Consider the following 24,848-nt stretch of genomic DNA (forward strand, 5'->3'; position numbering starts at 1 on the left):
TCTGAAGAGTATACACTCTGATTCTATTTATTATATTTAAACTAAAATCACAAACATGTATTTAATACATTCAAGTTGTGAAAATTAGTAATGAGAAGTCTCACTAAAATGGAATTAGGAGGTTTCTGCAGGAGAAGTGCTCATTCCCTTCCAATTGCAGTCAATTGCAGACCCAACAGGAAGAGTTGGACTTGACCTTACCTGGACAAGATCTTGCATATTGATACTACTCTACTACTCCGGACACAGGAAGAAACGCTTTCCTCACACCCTCTCTCCAGGCAACAGGTCCACCAATGCAAAGCCACCATGTTTTGAACTCCCAGTTTACTACAATGGACTTGTAGTTCATAACAGCCTTCCCAACTTCCCCCTTTTCTCCTTAAAGAATTGTGCCTCGGGATGCCTGGGTGGCTCAGTGGTTGAGCGTCTGCCTCCAGTTCAGGTTGTGATCCCAGGGTCCTGGGATCCAGTCCCATGTCAGGCTCCCCACGGGGATTCTGCTTCTCCCTATGCTTGTGTCTCTGCCTCTCTGTGTGTGTGTCTCATGAATAAATAAATAAAATATTTTAAAAATAGAGAATTGTGCCTCTCCTTTGTTCCCCAGACTTACCTATGGTTTTGCTGTAGCGTGTTTGTTCTGAATTGCAATTCTCTTTTCTCAAATAAACCTATTTTTTGCTGGTAAAATATCTGGCAGCTTCTATTTTTAAAGTTAACAGAGTTCTAAATACATTTACTTCCCATTTCAAAATATAAGGGATTTAGAACATTAAGCAACTAGCCTTCTCTCAATGGATGTTGTCTGACAAAATGCTTGGGAATTCTGATGGAGAGAACAAAGGAAAAAGAAAAAGAAAACTTTCCCTACAACTTAAAGCTCATTGACAAGTCCTTGGGACAGGCAGTAACCTTCCTCTAGGAACTCAACTGCCTCAATGTTAATACTTTGCTAAGGGCAAAAGACAATCTTAACTTAATATTATCTCAACCTCCAAGATCCTGTAAGTCTCCTTTAACATACAAAAATACTAGGGATGCCTGGCTACTTCAGTCAGTAGAATGTGTGACTCTTGACTTCGGGGTTGTGAGTTTGAGCCCCACTCCTAGAGGTAGAATTTACTTGAAGGTAAAAACATATAAAAATTCCTTTGGAAAAAAAATTCCTTTGGAAACTTCCTCTATTTCTACCCCACCAAGATATATGTTAGCACTCATCCTCCAAGCATATGGCCCACTGATATACATTTAAAGGGTCTCATGACTAAGATTTTACTATGTGGTACTAAACAACCTTTTCCTAACAACAGCTAGCCCATCAAGGGGCTAGTCCCTCAAGATCCTGGAAATCTTCCTTCCAATTTCCTTAAGGACTTAGGCTTTCAGTCACTCCTCACAACCCCAGTGTAACTCTTTCTGCCCACAGCTTCTGCCACCATGCTTTAATTTTAATCACATTTTTGCACTGGCAATGTCTCAATAATTTTTTTTTGACCTTTCACTCCAAACCCCAACATTGGCATATCAATTCCATCATTTTAATTCCATAGAGAGATATAGTCATATATTATATAGATACTGAACATTTATTTTATTTGTTTAAGATTTTATTTATTTATTCATGAGAGACACAGAGAGAGGCAGAGACACACACAGAGGGAGAAGCAGCCTCCCTGTAGGGAGCCGGATGTAGGACTCCATCCCAGGACCTGGGATCACGACCTGAACCAAAGGCAGACGCTCAACCACTGAGCCATCCAGGAGTCTCTATTTATTTTATTTTAATCAAAAGCTGTACCTCTCTCTCAATCTTCATTCCTTCTCTCATTGCAACTTTTCATCTGGGATCAGACTTCTTTGGACTTGAATATTTTGTTTAGAATTTTATTTTCTATGGGCTTGTTTTTCATTAAATTAATAATTTTGGGCTTCAAATAGTCTTATGTCACACTTTCTTAAGAGACATTTTCACTATGCATAGAAAATGAAATTCGTGTCTATTTCTTCTATATAGAGACTGTTTTTATTGTCCTCCTGACTCCCAAATGACATTTGGTAAATCGCCTTTCTCTCAGACATTTGTAACACACAAGGAATATAAGGAATATAAGGAATTGAATACATCGCTGTATAGAGAGTATGAAATATGATCTTGTAAGAAAGTATTACCACTGTGTTCTACACAATCACTTATTATACTGGCAGGAGGAATGATTTCTGAGGTAACCACAGACACAAACATTGCCCACGTGCTTTAGCAGTGCTTAACATCCGTCTCCATGTTCCACATCTTCTAGGTGTCTGTCATCTTTTCTTTCTTGGTCCTGACCCTCAATGCTGAGTCTCACAAAACTAACTCTAGAACTGCGGGCTACAAGTTTATTTGATAGCAATATTTATTAGCTTCCAGCTATAAAAATCTGAGTGACATAAGCATATGGTGCGTCTATCGAATTTTTGGTGAGCATTCTCGGCGTAAAGAGTACTGAAATAATATCTCTAAACATTTCTGTAACGTGGTACAGACTACACTTGTCGGAAATACGAGAACAGATGATTTAAGGGAAAGGGAAGCTCCGCCTAATCCTCAAGACGCAATTTCTAGGCGCCGCCAGTTAACTCGGGGGCCTATCCTCCGGCGGTGGCTCAGAGAGCCTTCTCCAAACGTGGTTGCTGAGGAAACTACATTACCCAGGATTCTCCGCGATGCTGGGTTAATGAAGGCCCGAGAGAGGGGCGTTTCCGTTGGTGCGGGAGACGTCAGGGAGGGATTTCCGTTCCCTTCTGGAGCGGACATTTTGTTTGCTTTGGGATTAACCCGCCAGGTCAGACTTCAGATCACAGTGTCAGGCCTGAGTGACAGGAGAGAGCAAACGCGAGAGGGGGCGTTGTCTTCTAAACACAGGCGGGCCCACTGGCCGTTAATGACCCCTTCCCATCAGCGCGCCTTCCCCGTCCGCAGGTTCCGGTGGCGGCGGCGACTCTGAAAGACCTGGCGCAGGTGGGTGCCGCGCCCTCGAGTCCCCCCGCGGCCTCCGTTTCTGAACACAGAGTCTCGAATGAGGGCCGCCTCAGGCCCCCACAGCTCGGGCTTCTGTGTCCAGGCAGCAGGACGCTCCTATTGGGTCCCATATCTGACAGCCGTTGTGGTGGGGTGTGGAAGGACGTCGCAGGCGGAGGGACGGGCGTATGCAAAGGCTGGGGGCGGAGGGAGGGCGACACTGACCGAGCATTTGGGAACTCCGGAGTCATAGGTGTGTGAAAGGGTCAGAGGATGTGTGAAGAGGAGTCACACCTGCAGTGTCAGCCTGAGCAGTTGTGCCTTCGTGGTGCGCATGCCGGCAGCTAACAGAAGAGGGACTGCTTCTGGAACAAACTTGGGGTGGAGGTTAGATGATGAAGACGGTGAAGCACAGAAAGCCCTAGTCCAAGGTAACACAGCTGTTAGGTGGCCCTAGAGACCCAGGCACAGAGGTGAGGCAGTCAGCCCCGGGTCTTTGTGGCCGGGCAGGAGTAGGGGATAGGCATGAGCTCCTTCGTGGTTGCTTGTCTCTCACAGTCTTCCTCTTCTTACAGGTTCGGAAGAACTCGGAAGTAATTATGGGCCCCGCACAGGTGAGGGAAGGGCACCTGTGCTCTCATCCATCCCACTCCTACCCTCACCCGCAATGGTCTCCAGGATTGTGGGATCATACAACACTCTACGTATACTCTCCCAGCTCTTGATTCTGAGGAACCTGGAGAGAGCCTCAGCCCAGGGTTTTGAGTTCAGGCCAGGGGTTATATGGAAGGATTCCCGTTTTAGGTAACTGCTGGAGTATGATGTGGACAGTTTTTCCAGGTACAGGAACCAACATGTGCAAATACTTGGAGGAGAGACTGAGATGGAAGTTTTCAAGAAACAACAGTTCTCCCCCATGTGTGATAGGAATCAGGAACAGGTGGACAGGAGTCAGGTCTGGAGTGGACAGCTGACAAGCTGTGTCTCTGTTCTGAGGATTGTGTAGCCATGTGGGTACCAAGCAGAGGAGGGAGGTGATCTGATTCAGGTTTTAACAGGCCCCTTCTGGATGCCACGTGGAGAATGGACTGTGTATGGGGAGGGTAAAGGGAATAATAGTATAGACAAGGAGACCAGGAGGAGGCTGCTTCAAGATTCCAGGTGACTCATAGTGATGGATGGGCCAGAGGGGAGATGTGTAGAATGGAGAAGTGTTAGGTCAGATTTTTTTTTCTTCTTTTAAATGTGTGTGAGAGAGAAAAACCTGAGGTTTTAGCCCTTATCAGCTGGAAGGGTAGATGCTCCATCACCTGAGACAGAGAAGTCAGTGGTAGATGTAACTCAGGTTGGATAACAGGATTTTATTTGTTGCTCATGTCTAAGTTGTTCCAGAGAACAGTGAATGGAGGTGATAAGTGAGCTGCTGGACACAGGACTGGACTTCTGTGGAGGGGTTCATGGTGACGACAACCACAAAGTAGAAAATGGTGTTCAGGTTGGATTAGGAGGAAGAATATACACATCACAATGACAGTGCAGTTACTGAGTTAGGAAGGTGATGGTGGAAGGCCAAGGACTGCGTTGGGGACCAGAGTTGTGAGACACAGTATGATCCAAAAGAATACTGTGTACGTGGAAAGTAGCGTGGACTGATGGCTTCTGGGTCCTGGTATCAGGGACTTAAAGGAGAAAGATGAACCCAACTTTGGTTGTCTGGTAGCATGATCTTAGCAACCCCAGGAGAACTGGCTGGCAGGAGGGGGTGGAAGCGGGGTACAGTGCAGCCCTGCAGGCCAGGCCCAGAGCTTAGATGGTGCCTCTCTGACCACCACCTGCCTGTTGTTGCTGTTAGTGGGCACAGTAATCAAAGGGACGATTAGGAGAGAGCAGACACCTTTGGCACCTAGTCTCTGTATTTCCTCTGAATTGAGAAATTAGGTAGGAAGGAATGCAGGGGGGAGATCTGTGGAGGCCTGGATGGGTGTCCTTGGGAGAGAGGCTTCTCATGGACTCGGATCTCTCCATTGTGACAGGGGCAGGTGAACTTTGAGGACGTGGCTGTATACTTCTCCCCGGAGGAGTGGGGGCTCCTTGATGAGGCTCAGAGGCTCCTGTACCGTGATGTGATGCTGGAGAACTTGGCCCTTATGGCCTCTTTGGGTAAGGCCTCACACCCACCCCAGGGTCCTGTACTGGGCTCTTCCTCTCCCCTATTTCCCAAGGGCAATCCAGCCCTTCCTGAATCAGAGCTTGTCTTCTCCCAGACTGGAAGCCTCTGTTCAGATCCATGTACCTCTGTGCCCTACTTTGTGCCCCCTCCTCTAGCTGATGTTTCTAGTGGCCTGCATGGGTCAGGAATTGCAGGGACCATTTTGGTTACTACTTGTTGAGACCATGAACTATTCGTCCAAGACCCTTCTTTGAGGTTATTTTTATAATACATAGTTTTCTTCTCTGAGGGGTGGGTTACCCAGGCTAGTGCTGGCCATTTACCTGTCTTTAGGATATGAAACTTCCATGTCCCATGGATTTGCTTCACTGGAGCTGGGCAGCAAGCCCTGGGGATCTGACTGGGCAGTTGTTACTCCAGCCAGGACCAGAGACACTCAGGGTGGGTGTGACCTGGGGAATGGGAATGGGGAAGGATGTGATGTTGGGGCTGGGTTCCTGTCATTCCCTAATCTCTCTCCCCACACTTTACTTTGCCATGTACACACTTGTCATTTATGCTCTGACCTTTGGCCTCTGAATGTTCCCCACCTCTGTCTCCATATCTGACCTGTTCCTCTCCATTGCTCCTTCTGCAGTGCTCCTCAACATTGGCCTATACTTAGTGTGTTGTGAGATGTGCACATACTCCAAATAGTTCTTAAATACCAACTGTTCAGTGGTAGCTATTCAGTAGACACAGCTCTCACCTGTCCCCAGCAGCAAAAGCCTCACTGACATCCTGAAATATTCTTTCTGGGCTGTACCTCACATTTGTGTCCTCTCCTAGTCAAAGCCTCTTCCGTTCCTTTATTTTTTAATTTTTTTAAGGACTCTTGCATTCTATGATCTTTAGATGTCAACTACTGCATAGCAGCCCTTTACTCAACTTGAATTTGGGCCTCTTGTTCTGACAGCAGTCCTATGACCTAGATCTTATTTCTGTTAGACACACATTTATAATGAGGCTACCCCTTCCATCAGTGTCAATTTGTACTTCACCAGCATTTGTCTGCTTTCAGGTTGTTGGCATGGAACAGAGGGTGAGGAGATAGCTTTTAAGCAGAACATTTCTGTGGGAATGTCACAGGTCAAGACTCCCAAGACAGGTCCTGCTACCCAGAAGGCCCACCCCTGTGAGACCTGTGGCCTGGTCTTGAAAGACATTTTGTACTTGGCTGAGCACCAGAGAGCACACCCTGGTCAGAAATCATACATGTGTGGGGCATGTGGGAAACAATTCTGGTTCAATGCAAACCTTCACTACCAGAAGCAGCACAGTGGAGAGGAACCCTTCAGAGGAGTTAAGGGCAGCACCTTACTTGTGAACAGCTGCCCTGTCAAACCATTGGAGATGCCTTTTATGCCAGGGAAAGGTTATAAGGACTTGCCAACTAGCTCAAACATTTTCCAGCACCATCCCTCTCATAGTAAGTGGAAGCCAAACAGTAATGCCAAATGTGTGGATACCTTTCACAGTGGACAGAGGCATTATGAGTGCAGCGAATGTGGGAAAACCTTCAGCCGCAAAGACTCACTTGTCCAGCATCAGAGAGTCCACACTGGAGAAAGGCCTTATGAGTGCAGCGAATGTGGGAAAACCTTCAGCCGCAAACCTATACTTGCTCAGCACCAGAGAATCCACACTGGAGAAATGCCATATGAATGTGGCATATGTGGGAAAGTTTTCAATCATAGTTCCAACCTTATTGTACACCAGAGAGTCCACACTGGAGCAAGGCCTTACAAGTGCAGTGAATGTGGGAAAGCCTATAGCCACAAATCCACACTTGTTCAGCATGAGAGTATCCACACTGGAGAAAGGCCTTATGAATGCAGTGAATGTGGGAAATACTTTGGTCACAAATACAGACTCATTAAACACTGGAGTGTTCATACTGGGGCAAGGCCTTATGAGTGCATTGCATGTGGGAAGTTCTTTAGCCAGAGTTCTGACCTTATTGCACACCAGAGAGTTCACAATGGTGAAAAGCCTTATGTGTGCAACGACTGTGGAAAAGCCTTTAGCCACAAACATGTACTTGTTCAGCATCATAGAATTCACACTGGAGAAAGGCCATATAAGTGCAGTGAGTGTGGGAAGGCCTTCAGGCAAAGAGCTTCTCTCATCCGGCATTGGAAAGTTCACACTGGAGGAAGGCCTTAGGATGGCCGGGAATATACCATATTTCCTTGTTCAACATAGTGACTGACAGAGAGAAGCTGTGAGATTAGCCTTTGTGAGTAGCCATCAAACCAGAAGTTGAACCTCCTGCATTTAAACATCCACTCTGTTGAGACTCCTGAATGCCAGCTATGTGGGAATCTTTCTGGTGCAGTGTTGCACTTTGTAACCTCACCAGGAGCCTTGCCAGAATTCTGTCACTGCCAGTGTCTCTGAAAAAACAAACAAACAAAAAAAAAAACAAAAAAAAAAAAAACAAGCTATGTATGGAATGGCAGAGTCCCACATTGTGCATAAGTCATCCCAACATGTTCTAATAGCCAGACCTCTGCTTCTCCTCCCTTCCCTAGAGGGAATCATCAGTACCTAGAGCCCATTAAAAATCCTCACTCCTTCCTGCCTTCTCCTCCAACTGGTTTAAGCATGGACATGACCCAGTTTTGGTTAGAAGGTTGCAATTTTTTTTCTTTCTGCTGGTTACTTATAGAGAAGATTTCCATTTTTCATGGACTTTGTTGGTCTCATTTTGCGCTCATGATGGATTCGTCCAGCCTCCAAGTCCCCTACCTTGGAAATTGCCATATCATCTTTTTCTGTTTTTGCAACAAATGCCTTAGTTTTAAACTACCTTTAGTTTGGAGGATTCTGTTCGCTCTGTGGGTTGTATTGAGAACAGAGTTGGGTGCTGCCAGCATGAAGAAAGAGACAACTTTTGTGAGAGTTCAAATGTTTCTCTGTGGTATTAGCAGAATGGCAAGGAACAACTCTCATTTTAGTCTAACTTGCATTACTGCTCAAGGACTCCTATGAATTAGGCCCAGATTGCCGGGCCTAATCTTTTGGCCTGTATGCCAAGGTTTTTTGTGTGATCAAGGTCACCCTGAGCAGTGGGCAGTTGTGACAACCTCTGGTGTATCTGGGAGTGGTATGAATTGGTTCCCTTGTTCCAGAGGGATGTTTCATATTCCCATATTCTCTTGATGGGAACTTGACACACACATCCTGCCCCCAGGACTTGCCAATGCCCCTGAAATCTATTATTTAGTAGGCAGACATCACTGTCCCCTAAAAAGATAGTTAGGAATCATAATAGGCACAGAGATACTGATGAATTGGGAGTTGGGAACATACTGTAGAGAATGTGACTTTTATAAAGGTAAATGCACATATGTTTCTATCACTATGGCTTTGGTATGCAGGTTTACAGAAATTCTCAGGATTCCCGTATTTGTGTCTCTTTTATGGCTACAGTCACTGTCCTAGCAATTTAAACATTTTCTGCAATAAACTGCACATATTTATAGTATACAGTTTGATAAGTTTTGATACATGTTTGTATCTGTGAAGCCAAGTTTTCTGAATTGCCTTATAATCCCTCCTCCCCTTACCTATTCCCAGGCAGCCACTCATCTTGCTTTTTAACTAGATTTTTGTTGCATTTCCCAGTATTTTATGTATATGGAAGGATTTATGTACACAAGTAACACTTTAATATATACTGTTACATATCTGGTTTTAACTGCATAATTGCCTTGTGATTCATCAGTTTTACATGCATCAGTAGTTCATTCCTTTGCATTCATACTTTTGCTGAAAGTTCCATTTTAGAGAAAGAGTTCTTTTTTTTTTTTTTTAATGATAGTCACACACACACAGAGAGAGAGAGAGAGAGGCAGAGACATAGACAGAGGGAGAGGCAGGCTCCATGCACCGGGAGCCCGACGTGGGATTTGATCCCGGGTCTCCAGGATTGCGCCCTGGGCCAAAGGCAGGCACCAAACCGCTGCGCCACCCAGGGATCCCTAGAGAAAGAGTTCTAAATCAAGTGATCCAATAGAGAGCTCACAAAAAAACAAAGCCACGGTGTCTGTTAAAAACTTTTCCTGGAAGTGATGTGTTAACATTCCTGACTTATCCTGTGAGTAGTACAGACTAATCCCAGTATAAAGTGGAAGAGGACTCCACAACTGACAATACAAGAAGGTAGGGATTTATTTATTTATTTATTTTTAGAAGGTAGGGATTTCTAAGAGAATCTTGGATAGTGGTTACCACAATCATAGGGTTTTTTTTTTTCTTTACATTTTTGGTCTTTTAATGAATGACATTGACTAGTTTTAAAATGTTAACCTTACATTTCTAAGGTGAGCCCTATTTGGTCATCTTGAATTCTTTTTTATGTACTGTACTTACTTGCTTTTTTTTTTTTTTTTTTTTTTTTTTTTTGCATCTGTGCTCATGAGGGATGTAATCTCTAATTTTCCTTAAACCCCTCCTGGGTTTAGTTGGTATCACCATAATGCTGGCTTTACACAATAAGTTGGTTAAGTATTCCCTGATTTTTAATTTTGTGAAACAGTTTGTGAAGAATTCGTATTGTTTCATTATTTTGTAGAAATCACCAGTGAAGTAATTGGGCCTGAGGTTTTATTTTATGGGAAGATTTATAATTACAAATTTAATTTTCATTGTGGATGTAGATCTTTAGGAGTTATCTTTTTATCCCAGCAGGAGGAAGGAAGATTTCTTCCTCCTCCAGCAATAACCCAGCCAATGAGAAAGCACTATAGTTACAACTCCTAGTTACTCCAGTGGACTTCTCAACTTCCTTTTCCCTCTATAAACGAGCATTCCTCACCTTTGTTTTCTGGACTTGCCTATGGTTTTGCTAAAACTTGCTTGCAAATCTCAGCTATTCCCAAATAAACCCATTTTTTGCTGGTAAAATAACTGGCAGTTTTATTTTTAAGATTAACAAGAATAAGAGAGGTGGCATCAGTAAAGACTCTACAGGTACTAAAATAAGAATAGTTTGACTATTTAAATAAAATGAACTTCCTGAATGACACAACCACCAATGCTCACTCTAGGGGGAAAAAAAAGATTACTGGTTTAGTCCCTCAGTACTGGGAAGGTCGTCATGCCCCACATTGGAAGGAAAGTGTGTTGCAAGTGGAAACCACTTAAGGTGACATTTGAGAAATAAGGACAGTTACCAGGGAGAAACAGATTATTGAAGCATCAAGCCAGCATCACCTTATTGAGTGGTCATTTAATAATAATAATAAACCCTCAACAGTCAACAAAATACAAAACAATTATGTACACATCAGAAGTAACATAACTCCAAATTGTATGATGGTTCTAAACAAGGACCCTAAGTCTAAAAGTCAAACAAAATATTTAGTGGCACTTACTCCAATTTAGGGGAGAAAGGTTCTCCCTATGAAGGCAAACCTGGAGTGATGTATTCCTCTTGGAAATGTTTGTTAAAAGTTACCATGAAAACAGACTAGTGAATACTGCAAGAGCACAATAGAGTGAACCATTTGGGAGGATACAGTGCAGGTATAAACATGAAGCAACAGCTGATGGACTTTTTGCAAGACAACAAAACTTCAAAGATGTTTTAAAACAGTATTATCTCAAAAAACTATTTGGAGGCAAATGTGTTATTGCTAATACAGCCTATAACATTGCAAATTCAGAGACCATGAATTTAGATATGAATCCAAAGTCAGTTAATAGTTAAGATGAGACTTCTGAATTCTGAACCTTCTAGCCCCTCAGAAAAAGCAAATGAAAATTATCTTGACCCAGGATAATGATGCTGTTTCTGAAAGGCCACAATCAAAAGATGTTTCCCTTTTTGCAAGGGCTTGGAAAAATGCAGAGTACTGTCTTTCCATAAAAGAAGCAGCTACAGTGAAAAAGGTATATGGGTTTGTTTTACACATCTTGGGAAAGCTGTCTTCAGATGTCTGTTTCAATTCCAAGAAATTTACTTTCAGGTCACCAAATGATGTCCGATCCAATCAAAGTTTTGGTGCTTTCTTTAGATGTGTTACAGAAACCCAAGGGTCTGTTTCCTGGAGTTTGATGGCATAAGGATTGCTTAGCACTTCCTGACCAGGGCCTTTCCAGTGAGGCTGATGAGTCTGAAGGTGTCTTTTCCAACAACACCTGGGAGCGCACTGTGAGAAGACTGCTCTACCAAAGCATAGTTAACTTTTTAAAAAATATTTATTCATGAGAAACACAGGCAAAGACACAGGCAGAGGGAGAAGCAGGCTCCATGCAGGGAGCCTGACGTGGGACTTGATCCCAGCTCTCCAGGATCAGGCCCTGGACTGAAGGCAGTGCTAAACCTCTGAGCCACCCGGGCTGCCCAGCATACTTCTCTTTAATAGAAATATCAACTGTGAGTCAAAGAAGGCTGGAGCCAAGTGCTTTGAATGTACTTTGACTATCTCAAAGGCTAAAAGTCTGTGAGTTCCCTAGGGGGTGGATCTGAGGTTTAGAGGAATTAACAGCCATGCTTTTGGCCAAGGTATTTGAGAGTCTCTAGAAGTTTTGCCAATTGAGTTTTAATAGTGCCATTAAGTGGATTTAGCTAACAGGATTAAAGATGATAAGCAAAAACTGGGAAAACAGCACAAAATCATCAAAATACCTGACCACTATTTCAAATGGGTTCTCTGATCACTATGAAGTTTGAGAGAGATTCCACATATAGGGATAGTATCTTTGTTTAAAAAGATTTATTTATGGGGATCCCTGGGTGGCTTGGCAGTTTAGCACCTGCCTTTGGCCCAGGGCATGATCCTGGGGTCCCAGGATTGAGTCCCATGTTGGGCTCCCTGCATGGAGCCTGCTTCTCCCTCGGCCTTTGTCTCTGTGTCTCTCTTTCTCTTTGTGTCTCTCATGAATAAATAAAATCTTTTTAAAAATTATTTATATTGGAGGGGGCAGGAAGGAAAGGGAATCTTCAAGCAGATTCCTTGCTGGGTATGGAGCCTGACATGGGGCTTGATCCCACAACTCATGAGATGACCTGAGCTGAAACCAAAAGTTGCAACTCAACTGACTGAGCCATCCAGGTGCCCCTAGGGATAATCTTTTCCAACGGTCATAGAAGAGACATTGGCCTATTTTCAAGGGAAAGCTTTGATCCATAAGAAAACCCAAACCATAACTAAAACATCTAAATCCATGAGATGGGGTGAGCTGTATGAAATCCATTTGCCAAACCTGAAGTCTGTTGGGTAATTTGAAATGCCCAGGGTCAGTATGGACAGGTACCTAAGACTATATTTTGGACAGGTGGGACAAGTGAGGTAGGTACTTCTGTGGACTTAGTAACTGTTCCTCAGCAACATTGGTTTATGAATGCTATCATTTTCTCAGACCAACGGTTTAATGTGTATGCATTTGTGTTTTTTTTTTTTAAAGATTGATTGACTTAGCCCACAGGTGGGGAAATGGGCAGAGGGAGAGGGAGAAAGAATCCTCAAGCAGACTCCCCACTGAATGTAGAGCCAGACATGAGGCTCAATCACAGGACCCCGAGATCATGACCTGAGCCAACATCAAGAGTTGGCCAAATAACCTACTGAGCCACCCAGGCACCTGTAATGTGTATGCATTTGTAAGTAGTGGAAATTTTAGAACTTCTGATATGGCTGAATTGTTATGTGTCCCAAACCAAAGTTATCTCTTTTTATTAAGGGAACAATTATATTTCCAATATTGTCTTCCCCTTTGTTGCCAATTGCTGGGTATCTCCTGTCAATTTTCCCAAAATTTATCATTTTGGAGAACATCTCTGAACCACGACAAAGATTTGGCTATTGGTTTCCTTGAGAGCAGCATTTGTGGCAGAGATACCAGTGAGGTGGGTTGCTTTGGCCCCCAGGGAGTTGAGTCTGGAATGCCCAGAAAATTTACTAATATCCAGAGTAGCTGGCAGAAGTATGGCATCTAATAAATTTTGGATATAGGAACCATTTTTAACATTATTCCAATTGGAGGTAAGGACACATTGTTGTTTCTATAATATTCCAAAAGTCATAAGCTACCTCAAAGACATACCAGCTATAGGTATAAATGTTTGTGGAGTTTTACTCTTGGGTGAGATACAAGCTCAAGTGAGGGCATAGGACTCAGCTTTTGGGCTGAAGTAGTCAAAAGTAAAAGTTCTGCCTCAGTGACTTCAAAGGGTGTTGTAGTAGCATACCCAGCACGATATTTACAATTTTCATTCTTTAAATAAGAACCATCAGTAAACCATGAAAAATCTGCATCGGTTAGAGGAGTTTCCTGTTAAGTTCTCATGAGGATTCAAAAGGTACCTGTCAACATTAAGCAGTTGTGAGGGGTTTCATCTGGATCAAAATGTAGTCCTTGTTTCAAGATCAGACACCCTAAGTATCTAACCTGAGATGGAGTAAATTGCATTTTTTCTTTGAGGACTTTATGTCCTTTTAAGGCCAAAAATTTTAACAGGTGGGTGCTGTCTTCCTGTGAAGAGATTTGAAAAGGGAAGCAGAGAAGCAAATTGTTTGTATAGTACAACAAAGTAGAGCCTGCAGAGGACTTTCTATAATCCAAATCAAGTTTTAAGATTTGTGAAAAGTTAAGAGGGACTCTGTGATACCTTGGGGCATGACTCTCCAGGTGTATTTCTGTTCTTTCCAAGTGAAAACAAAATTGGCTATTCTTATCAACAGGAATACTAAAAATGTACTGCATAATCAATTACAGTGAAAATTTTGTTTACCACAGGAATGGATGTTAGTAGCAGATGGGCACTGGGGACAACAGGGTGCTGAGGAGTAACAGTGGTTATTTGGTATTTATTGCTCAGAGATCCTGGACAAACTCCCATTGTTGGTTTTTGGGTTTTCTCACAGTTAAAAGAGTGTTATGGGAAATAAGGCGGGGGTGGGGTGGGGTGGTGGGTGGGTAATGAGACCTTCCTTAATCTATTATGGGCTTGATACCCTGACAGGCTTCTTTATTTCTAGAGCACTGATTATAGGAAGAGGTTTTGAATCTTGATAGGAGCTACACTGTGGATTTCCCAATATTAGTTGAGGATTTTTCCCAGAGAGGATGGTAGCTGTTACAATAGGAACAAATGCTCAGTATCTCCAGAGTCTGCTATAGTGCTGTCAGAGACAGAATAAAAGATGTCAAATGGTCATTAAATTCCCTTGGTTGGGGGATCCCTGGGTGGCGCAGCGGTTTGGCGCCTGCCTTTGGCCCGGGGCGCGATCCTGGAGACCCGGGATCGAATCCCACATCGGGCTCCCGGTGCATGGAGCCTGCTTCTCCCTCTGCCTGTGTCTCTGCCTCTCTCTCTCTCTCTCTCACTGTGTGCCTATCATAAATAAATAAATAATTAAAAAAAATAAATTCCCTTGGTTGGCTATTTTGATTACCACTGTAAAATTCTAGAGTTATCTCCCCTTTTTGGGAGAAAGCCTGGCATGATACTTTTATAAGAGAACTCAGCCCAATAAAATGAATAGGGGCGGAATAACTAAGGAGAAATGGGTGAGACTAGCTCTCCAAGGACCTAGACAAAAGGGAATAGGTACAGACACAGGAACTTGTTGAAGTGTGTTAGAGACCCCCACTATTTGAACTACTCTAGTACTCTGAAGCAGAGGCAGCTTTCTAGCAGTGGGGGGTTAAACACTGAGAGTGTAGCTTTGGTATCAAAGACAGAGATTCATTCCCAACTGTCTTGACTGTCCAGTGAAACGACGACGCTGAGAGGGCTTCAGAAACCGCAGTAGAGGGAGCCAAGGATGACGGCCCGCAGGTCAAGGCAGGAACTGCGTCCTGGCAGTGCTGGCCGCTCCTGAGCGAATCTGCGTCTCCCCTCAGTTCCTCCAGACGCTCATTTTCTTAAATTCCCTTGAAAGCTCCACCTCAGCCACAGACTCAATAATTAAAGAAATAGCCTGTTTGGGGGAAAGAAAAAAAAAGTTTCTCTAAGCTGTTTTAAGAGGGAGGATTGGGAAGAGCCCCTGAAGTTTCTCATACCTTCGTCATTGGGAATTAGGAAGACACTAGAAAGGCTGGCAAAGGACTGAATGCACCTGGAACACTCAAATTTATAACAATATTTTTTTTCCAGTACCCTGGCTTTTTGCAAAAATAGCAACTAGAAAGGCTTTTGTTCACGGACTGTCATTTGTGAGAATCGAAAATTGAGAATTTTAGTGGCCTTTCTTTTAGGCGACTCATCTGGGATGTGGGTGAGCTGGTTTGCCATATTAACTAAATCTGGAGTGGGAAGTTTCTCATTCCATCCTGGTCCTTTTAACTAAAAGAGAAAGATCCTGGTTCAGGCCATTAATAAACAGAGTCAGATGCTATCCAGGTGGATTATTCAACATCTAAAGGTAGACCAGAATAGTCTTTTTTTTTTTTAAGGTATTCATTCATTCATTCATGGGAAACAGAGAGAGGCAGAGACATAGGCAGAGGGAGAAGCTCCCCTGCGGGGAGCCTGATGTGGGACTAGATCCCAGGACCCCAAAATCATGCCCTGAACCAAAGGCAGAGGCTCAACCACTGAGCCACCCAGGTGTCCCTAACCATAATATTCTTGAGACAATTTTGTGTTGATTGTAATCGTCATGATCGCAATCCTTGATTACAAATCTTTCATCAGCTTTCTGTGTGCAAGCCTGAATTTTGTTGCCACATGTCTGCAGACAAAAAAGATGAGACAGAAGGGAAAAAGAGGCCTCAAGCCATTTTGACTTATTTTAATTGTTTGCTTCAGTGAATTTAGAAATAGTATTTTACAAAGAGACAAACTTAGAACACTGAAAACAACTGGAAGCCTTGAGATAACCATTTAAAATAGGCATCCCATTTAGAGTTTTTTATTTTAGGAACTGCAGCTTTCTAATTGAATTTTGAGTAAAATAAGTAAGCTTGGGGAGATCAAAACTTCCTCATAATGGCCATGGAAGCTCCAAATTACTTTTGATTAAGTTAGTCTACTTACTCATAAATGCATGATCATAGTTTTTAAACATAATACTAGAGTCCCAGTTGGGAGGGGTGCCCTCAAAAGCATTTTGATGACTGGGATCCCACTTCTTAGAGGTTCTTCTGGAACAGTCTGGTTCTAGAAGGAATCTGATTGAAGGCTACAGTACCTACAGGTACAGTAGTAAAATCCGATCCTGAACAGGAGTTGAACTGAAGGCTGGCACCGTTTCAACCAGAATAATCTGATTCACAAGAAAAACTGCGACTGAAGTCCTACACAGTTCAAAAGGAGCAGTCTGGTTCCAAAAAAGAGACCAAAAGCTAGTTCCTATAGTAACATTCTTATTCCAAACATGACTTGGGCTGAAGTCAACACAGTCCCATCAAAAATGGTTGAATTCTAAAAAAGGAGTTGCACCAAAGATCAAACAAGTATTCTCAGAGATAATTTTTTAAAAGACAAGGTCTTAAAACAGATCCTGAATAAGTTCCAGAGGGCTCAGACACAAAGCATGGAGCTTAAAATCCAGAAGAAAATTTACTGGCAAACCCCAGGGTTGGTGAGAAAGCAATGAGAACAATCAGCTGTGTGGGTACCAGCACATTTGTTCACCAGCCTCAGAGTTGTTGGGAGTCTTCTCTGGGTCCCAGTTTGGTGCAACAACTAACCTTAACTTTAAAAATAAAACTGCCACTTATTTAACCAAAAAAAGGGGGGGGGGAGTGTCATTTGGGAATAGCTGAGAACTGCAATCCAGGGCAAGCAAGCTTCAGCAAAACCATAGGCAAGTCCAGAGAAGAAAGGTGAGGAATGCTCTTGTATAGAGGAAAAGGGAACTTGAGAAGGCTGTTATAAACTAGAAGTCCACTGGAGAAAACTGGGTAAGTATGGTGGCTTCTCAGTGATTGAGCTGTCACTATCATTGGCCGGGCTGTTGCCAGGAGAGGAAGAAATCGAACTTCCTCCTGGGGATAGTGAAGTAGTATTGGCTTGCAAGGTCCTCTCTTCCCATTGGGTCTGCAATGGACAGCTAGTACCAGGCATGAGAGCTCCCCATGCTGTGCTCCTGACTCCATTCTAAATGAGGTTTCCTTTTTGTGAATTTTCACATCTTATACTGATAATATCTATACCTCTTTTTCTTGATCAAAAGTTTATCAGTTTTATCTTCTTAAAGTAATTGGTTACACTGATTTTTTCCCAATTTGACTTTTTTTTTCTACCATTGCCTTTTTATTTATTTCTCTCTCTCTCTTTTTAAATCTCTATACCCAACACGGGACTGGAGCTCACAACTTTGAGACCAAGTCCATACTCTTCTGACTGAACCAGCCAAGCACTCTGCCTTTTACTTTTATTGGATTTCATTTATTTTGCTACTTTTTAACATGGAAGCTGAGATCCTTTTATATTTGATTTGAAACCTTTTTCCCCCTAGTATAGATGCTTAATACCAAAAGTGGTTCTGTAAGAACTGCTTTAGTTGCTTCCCATAGAAGGCATGTTTTTTTCATTATAATTTAAAATATTTTCCAGTTTCCTTTCAAATTCCTTCTTTCACACCTAGCTCATTTTAGAAGTATATTATATCAAACATTTGGAATTTTCCTTATCTTTCTTGTCATTTATTTCTTATTTAATTCTATTGCATTCAGACTATATGCTTTATGGCTTGAATTATTTATGTTTATTGAGATTTTCTTTATGGCTCAGAATATGGGCTGTCTTGTATTTCATGTTAACTTGAATGTTATTGTATTGTTTAGTGAAGGGTTCCACAATTGTCAACTAGGTTAAGATTGTTGATAATGTCTGTATTCTGTGTCCTTACTAATTTTGGGGTGGGGGTGGGGTCCATCAATCTCTCCTTGAAGATTATTGACATCCCTGAATATAAAAGTGGATTTGTTGGGTGCCTGGTGGCTCAGTCAGTTGAGCATCTATCTGACTCTTCTAGTTGAACAGCCACTATTCCATTCTTTATATTAGTCTTCAAATTATTTCATCTTATCCTTTTTGGTGTTTATTTTTTTTACCCAGCCTTTGGTGGTTTCCTACATGCATATACAAATTAGTACTCAGCCAAATATTTGAGGATGCCCCAGTGTATGACCCTGAAGTTTTCTCTCTCCTGCAGTGCACACTATGGCAGACCCAGATTCCAAACTCTGTGTCCTTAACTTAGGGTGACTTTGGGGTTGGCCTGCAGTTCCCATCCTTGCATTACGTTGTTTGCCTAATGTCCTGTGTATTGAGAATCAGTTTAATAAACTTTGTTACTTTTTTTTTAAGTTTTTCAAAAAACTTCTGAACCCTCAAAGAAGATAGCTTGAATAAATTAGTAAAATTGAAACAACTCCAGACACAACAGGAAAAAGACAAAGAAACAGCATATTACAAATATAAGCAAGGAAAGGAGGTATAGCACTAGATATCTTTGAAAAATATAATGGATAATGGGTACTTATTTTAAATATATTTTTTTAATTTTTATTTATTTATGATAGTCACACACACACACAGAGAGAGAGAGAGAGAGAGAGAGAGAAAGAGGCAGAGACATAGGCAGAGGGAGAAGCAGGCTCCATGCACCGGGAGCCTGACGTGGGATTCGATCCGGGGTCTCCAGGATCACGCCCTGGGCCAAAGGCAGGCGCTAAACCGCTGCGCCACCCAGGGATCCCTGGGTACTTATTTTAAACAGCTCTTTCCCAATAAATGGAAATTTGGAGGACAAAAGTTCTTTGAAAGATACCAACTTACCAGTCCCACTCAAGAAGAAATAGATAATCTGAAAATCCTTGTGCATTAAAAATATTTAATTAGGGGCACTTGGGTGGCTCAGTGGTTGAACGCCTGCCTTTGGCTCAGGTGGTGGCCCCCTGGGATTGAGTCCTGGATCAGGCTCCCCGAAGGGAGCCTGCTTCTCCCTCTGCCTATGTCTCTGCCTCTCTCTCTGTGTGTCTCTCATGAATAAATAAATAAAATCTTTAAAAAAATTTTAGTATCCAGGCTTCTAGTAATGCAAATCTGTGTATAAATGTAAGAAACCTTCTTACTAAAAACTTAGGCCAAGATGGCTTTGCCAACGAATCCTACCAAATACTTAATGAAGAAATAAAGATTCTATCAAACTCTTTTTTTTTTAAAGATAATATATGGAACACTTCCCAACTAATTTTATAAAGCCAATTTTGTTCTGATTGCAAAACCAGGTAATGATATGAAAAGAAAATTCCAGATCAATATATGAACATAGATGCGTATGTGTGTGTACGCACACACACACACACACACACACACACACACAAATCCTTAAAATTTTAGGAAATTGGATTCCTGAAACCATCATAATCCATTGATATTTACCAGTAATGTAAAGTTGTTTTAACAATTTAGATTATATTAAATGAATGTATATTAGCTAGAAAGTGTAGTATAATAAAAAGCACACCTGCATTCTGTCCCAGGTTCCTGGCAGAGAGCTTTAAAAATCTTGTAATTCCTGGAGTGATAGGAATCTTTCTTATGCTAACAGGTGACTAATGGTAGGCTACTAGAAAGTTTCAGGATGGAAACTTGTTACCAGAAAGACCAACTCTGTGACTAGAAGTTTGAAACTTTGAGTCCGACAGACCTTCCCCTAGGAAGGGAAATGAGTCCAGTCATGTGGCCATGATCTAATCAATCACGCCTGTATAACAGGACCCCAGTCAGAACTCTGGACACCTAGGCTTAGTGGAGCTCCTGGTTGGTGAACACAGTGATGTGCAGGAGAGTGCTGTGGCTTGACTCCCTAGGGAAAGGTCATAGCAGCTTCACATCCAGGACCCGCCCAGACTTTGCCCTATGCATCCTTTCTATTTGGCTGTTCCAGAGTTATATTATTTACAACAAAACTGGAGCCATAGGTATACCACTTTTAGTTAGTTCTATGAGACATTCTAGTAAGTTATTGAACTTGAAGGGATTGTAGGGACCCCTGAAATTATAGCCAATAGGTCAGATGTATAAGTGGCCCCTGACACTTGCCACTTTTGTCTGAGATGGGGGCTTTCTTGTGGAGGACTAAGCCCTTAAAGATGTTGGAGATCGTTGCTAACTCTGGGTAGTTGGTGTCAGAGAATTGGTGTCAGAATCAATTTCCTTAACTTGATTTAGGGCATCTATTAAAAGCCTAAAGCTAGGGGTACCTAGATGGCTCAGTCGGTTAAGTGTCTGACTCTTGATTTTGGCTCAGGTCATAATCTCAGGGTTGTGAAATCAAACTCCACACAAGGCTCTGTCCTCAGCATAGAGTCTACTTGAGATTCTCTCCCTCTGCCCCTCATGCCCCATGCTCATGATGCTCTCTAAAATAAAGAAAATCTTAAAATAAAAACCAACCCCAAAGCTAACATGATGAAAGTCTGAATGCTTTCCCTCTAATATTAGGAATAAGCAGGGATCTCCACGCTCACAACTTCTATATGGTATTGCACTGAAGATCTATGCCCATGACATAAGAAAATTAAAGGAAATAAATGGTTCACAAGTTGTAAAGGAAGAACCAGAAGAGTCATTATTCACAGATGAATGCTTATCTATTTAGAAAATCTTTAGATACATGCTTAAAAAGTTAATAAATTCAATGAGTTAATCAAAGTCCCAGGATAAAAGGTCAATAAACAATGAATGTTCACATATTGAAAAACTATACCCCTTCCAATACTATTAAAATATGAAATATATAGGAAGAAATACATTTAACAAAATACATTCCAGAACTATAAGGCAAATTTACAAGACATTACTGAGGCATACCATGTTTCTGAATCTAAAGATTTAATATTTTAATTTTCTCTCTCCTAATTTTAAACATTCACAGAACTACCAAATTTTCACTGTTTGTTTCTTGATGGAACTGGACAAAATTCATATGAAAACCCAAAGGACCTAAAATATCCAAAATAATTTGGAAAGAACAATAATTTTAAAAGAGTTTACCTGACTTTATGATTACTATAGAGCGGGGCAGCCCAGTGGCTCAGTGGTTTGGTGCCACCTTCAGCCAAGGGTGTGATCCTGGAGACCTGGGATCGGGTCCCATGTCAGCTCCCTGTGTGGAGCCTGCTTCTCCCTCTGCCTGCGTCTCTGGTTCTCTCTCTGTGTGTGTGTCTCTCATGAGGAAATAAATAAAATCTTTTTTTAAAAAAAAAGGTTACTATAGAGCTATAGTAATCAAACGTATAATATTGATGAAAGGATAGAGAATCCAAAATAGACCCATACATGTGTTGTCAATTTATTCCCCACAAAATTGCCAAAGTATTTCAAGCCTGAAATGTTGTTTTCAAAAAACTGCTCTAAAGTTATGACATGCATATGAAAAATAAAAATCTCAAAACATCTCAAGTCATTTACTAATTAAATTGAAATGGATCATAAACCTGAATGTCTAAGATAAAATATATACATGTCATACGAAATAGTATATAAGGAGCACTCTTTGTGGGCTAGACAAAGACTTTTTCACAATAAACATAAAAATCAAAACCCAAAGAAGATAATAAGTTGGGAATTTATCAAAATTTTAAAACTTTGCTATTAAAAAGACACATCTAATAGTTAAAACTGCAAGCTTTAGCCTGGTGAAAAATGTTTTAAAGTATATTGATAAATAAGTGGTATCCAGAATTGTAAAATAACCTTTACAACAGTAATTAGAAAAACAACCCAACGTGACAAGAAAAAGGACAAATTTGAAATCATATTTCACCAAAGAAGATACCTAAATGATAAGCATGTGTGAATATGTTCAACATCATTAACCATCAGAGGATTACAAATTAAAACCATAGTGAGCTAACTAGAATTTAAATAAAAATTTGAAATTAACCACCACCACCCCAGAAACAACAACAAAACAACCATAGTGAAACACAAGTACACACTCACTGAGGTGGCTAAATTCAAAGACTGACAAGTGAAGTTGTGAGACAGAACTCCCATACATTGCTGGTGAGAATGCAGAATATTTTAAAACCCAATTTACAGCGGCGCCTGGGTGGCTCAGTCAATGAAGCATCCAACTCTTGCTTTCAGCTCAGGTCATGATATTAGTATTGTGAGATCGAGCCCTGTGTCAGGCTCTGCACTCAGCACAAAGCCTGCTTTGGATTCTTTCTCTCCTTCTCCCTCTGCTCCTTCCCATGCTTGTGTACCCACTCTCTCTCTCCCTCAAATAAATAAATAAATCTAATACAACCCCACTCTACAAAACTCAGTGGTTATTTCTATGAAACTAAACATGCGCTTATCATGTGACACAGCCATCTCACTTGTAGGGTATGTCCCTAGTGTCTGTCCATAGAAATACTTGTATTTGAATGTTCATAGCAACAGCAATATTACTGATAAAAGCCAATGGCTAGGAACAAAATAACAACAACAAAATTCTGCAAGTACCTATTCATAGGTAAATGGGTAATATATTAGTTTGCTATGGCAGTTATGACGAGATACCACAGTCTGGGTAGCATAAAGAACAAATTTATTTTCTCATAGTTCTGGAGGCTGGAAGTCTAAGATCAAGATGCTGGCAAGGGGGAGTTTCCCCTGGGGCCTCTCTCTGTGAATTATAGTTGGCTGTCCTCTTGCTTACTCTTCACATGGTCATCCCTCTGTGCTTATACACCCTTATGTCAGTGTGTGTCCTAATCACTTGTAAGGTACCAGTTAGATTGGATGAATGCCCACCCTGGTGGCCTTATTTTAACTTAATTACCTCTTTAAAGGCCCTATCTCCCAATACACTTAAATTCTGAGACACTGGGGTGTGTTTCAACATATGAATGTGGGGAAACACAACTCAGCCCTGTAATGAGAAAATAGTTGCTGTGAGTTGCTGCCCAGGCAGTTTACATAATGACAACTCTGCTTACAATCAGGGTAGACATGTAGCTAAGGACATGAGCTTAGGATTCCTGTCACAAGTCCTGCTTTGCTTTTCCTGGGGGCATCTGTTAAAATAACTGCTCAGAGTTGAGCCTCAAAAACTAGTGACTGCTGCCCCAACCACCTTTAAGTAATAAGTGCTTGCTACCCTGCTTTCTTTCTCCTGCTCATTGTGATCTGGGACAGAGGACTGCCTTTCCCCTGACTAACTGTATCCCCACGGAGGGATTTGTAAATAATAAACCTTGTGACTTTACTTCTTTTATGTGAATGCACTGAAACTACACCTTCAATCAAAATTACTGTGGGGAGGGGCACATGGGTTGCTCAGTTGGTTAAGTGTCTGCCTTAGCGTTTGGCTCAGGTCATGATCCCAGGGTCCTGGAATGGAGCCCCACATGGGCTCTCTGCTCAGCGGGGAGTCTGCTTCTCCCTCTCCCTCTGCTTGTGCTCTATCAATCAAATAAATAAATAAATAAAATCATTAAAAAAAATAACCGTAGGTTTCCACTTCCCTAACATGGAGGCTGTGATGCTGAGGGAGCTACCTGCCAAAATCATGTGGGTGTGCCCCCTCATTCAGCAGGTCATAATCTCTATATTCTTAACATACCAGCCCTAGGTTTCCCAACACAGCCTCATCTTTTATTTACTGTCGGCTATCTTCTCTATGCCTTACACCTAAATGTTTATTTTCCCACTTTTACTATGAAGAATACTGAGGTTTAGGCAGAAGTGACCAAATGACATTTCTATTTGAAGCACAACTAACAGCTCATGGCACCCTCCACCCCCAAATTATCAGCAGAGCTTAGAAGGGTCTGAATTCCTCTCTCTCTCTCCCCAGAATCAAAGGTCTCAGACATTAGGGAACACTACCTTTGCTCACCTGTGCTGGGACTCCAAGATCTGACTCTTCTCTTCCTCGTGAACTCTGGGTGTGCTGAGAGCAGCAGAATTATTTCATTGCATCTATGTGTGTTGTCATGTATATTTATAATGATCTGCTCCCTCCCTGTGCAAGGATATGTCCCATAGCTCTATATCATCCATGTTCACCCACTCTCCAGAACAGGGTTCTTAGTGTGTGAAGAAAGGACAGGGATCTTATGAGACTCTTACTCATAGCAGCATGGCCACAGCAGACCCCTCTCTGTGACCCCATACATGAAGACTAGACTGGAAGAACTGGATGATGAGGGACTAACCCCTAGTGCATCATTCCCCCAACAGGATGCACCTGACTCCTGCTTCTGGCAGTCTGGTGCCCAGGTCTCTATGATATTAGAAATGATGCCAGAGACTGGGTGTTTTTGGGCCCCAAGACCTCAGCCACTAGTCAGTGCCAGGCTCAGTGACTTCCCTGAGGGAACGAACTTAAGGATTAGTCACAGTAAAGCATAGCAGAAGCAGCTTTATTGCAAAGCAAATGTACACACTTGAAGAGGCAGGGAGTGCAGTCACAGACACAAGATCTGATCACCAGGTACATGTGGGGCTCTGATGTTTATGGAAAGTTATAATAGAGGGATGGAAAATTCATGTAGGGTTCTGGAAATAGGCGGGGACTTCCAAGAACTCTGCATATTATCACACTTGTTCTAGGCCAGACTACGCGCATGCGCAGTCTGAGTTTTCTCTTGGGCATACTCCTTATGTGAAGGTCTACTAGGAGTCCTCTAGCGCCCCCCCCCAGTGGAAGGGTCATTCTGGGGTCATTT

At 42.1% G+C, this 24,848-nt stretch overlaps 2 protein-coding genes across 3 annotated transcripts in view; one reads left to right on the forward strand and one right to left on the reverse strand.

Moving 5' to 3' along the window:
- LOC129500893 (zinc finger protein 773-like) overlaps positions 1-24,848 on the reverse strand; it is a 60,480-nt gene that overhangs the window by 16,955 nt on the left and 18,677 nt on the right. The window lies entirely within an intron of this gene.
- ZNF772 (zinc finger protein 772) lies at positions 2,778-9,563 on the forward strand. 2 transcript variants are annotated; one of them, XM_055311795.1, is made up of 5 exons: positions 2,778-3,001; positions 3,577-3,615; positions 5,035-5,161; positions 5,505-5,612; positions 6,232-9,563. In XM_055311795.1, the coding sequence occupies exons 2-5, from the start codon at positions 3,601-3,603 to the stop codon at positions 7,374-7,376; spliced, it is 1,395 nt and encodes a 464-aa protein (XP_055167770.1). In that variant the 5' UTR covers positions 2,778-3,001; positions 3,577-3,600; the 3' UTR covers positions 7,377-9,563. The 2 variants fall into 2 exon arrangements, with proteins under 2 accessions (XP_055167770.1, XP_055167771.1); XM_055311796.1 differs by lacking the exon at positions 5,505-5,612.

This window comes from Nyctereutes procyonoides, unplaced genomic scaffold (genome assembly GCF_905146905.1).
Source record: "Nyctereutes procyonoides isolate TBG_1078 unplaced genomic scaffold, NYPRO_anot_genome, whole genome shotgun sequence".
NCBI lineage: Eukaryota > Metazoa > Chordata > Mammalia > Carnivora > Canidae > Nyctereutes > Nyctereutes procyonoides.

Bases quoted from the DNA above. Each gene is read 5' to 3' on its own strand.
- ZNF772 (XM_055311795.1), top strand. The intron at 5,162-5,504 runs GTAAGGCCTCAC...ACCTGTCTTTAG, and splicing joins GGCCCTTATGGCCTCTTTGG to GATATGAAACTTCCATGTCC. The intron at 5,613-6,231 runs GTGGGTGTGACC...GTCTGCTTTCAG, and splicing joins CAGGACCAGAGACACTCAGG to GTTGTTGGCATGGAACAGAG.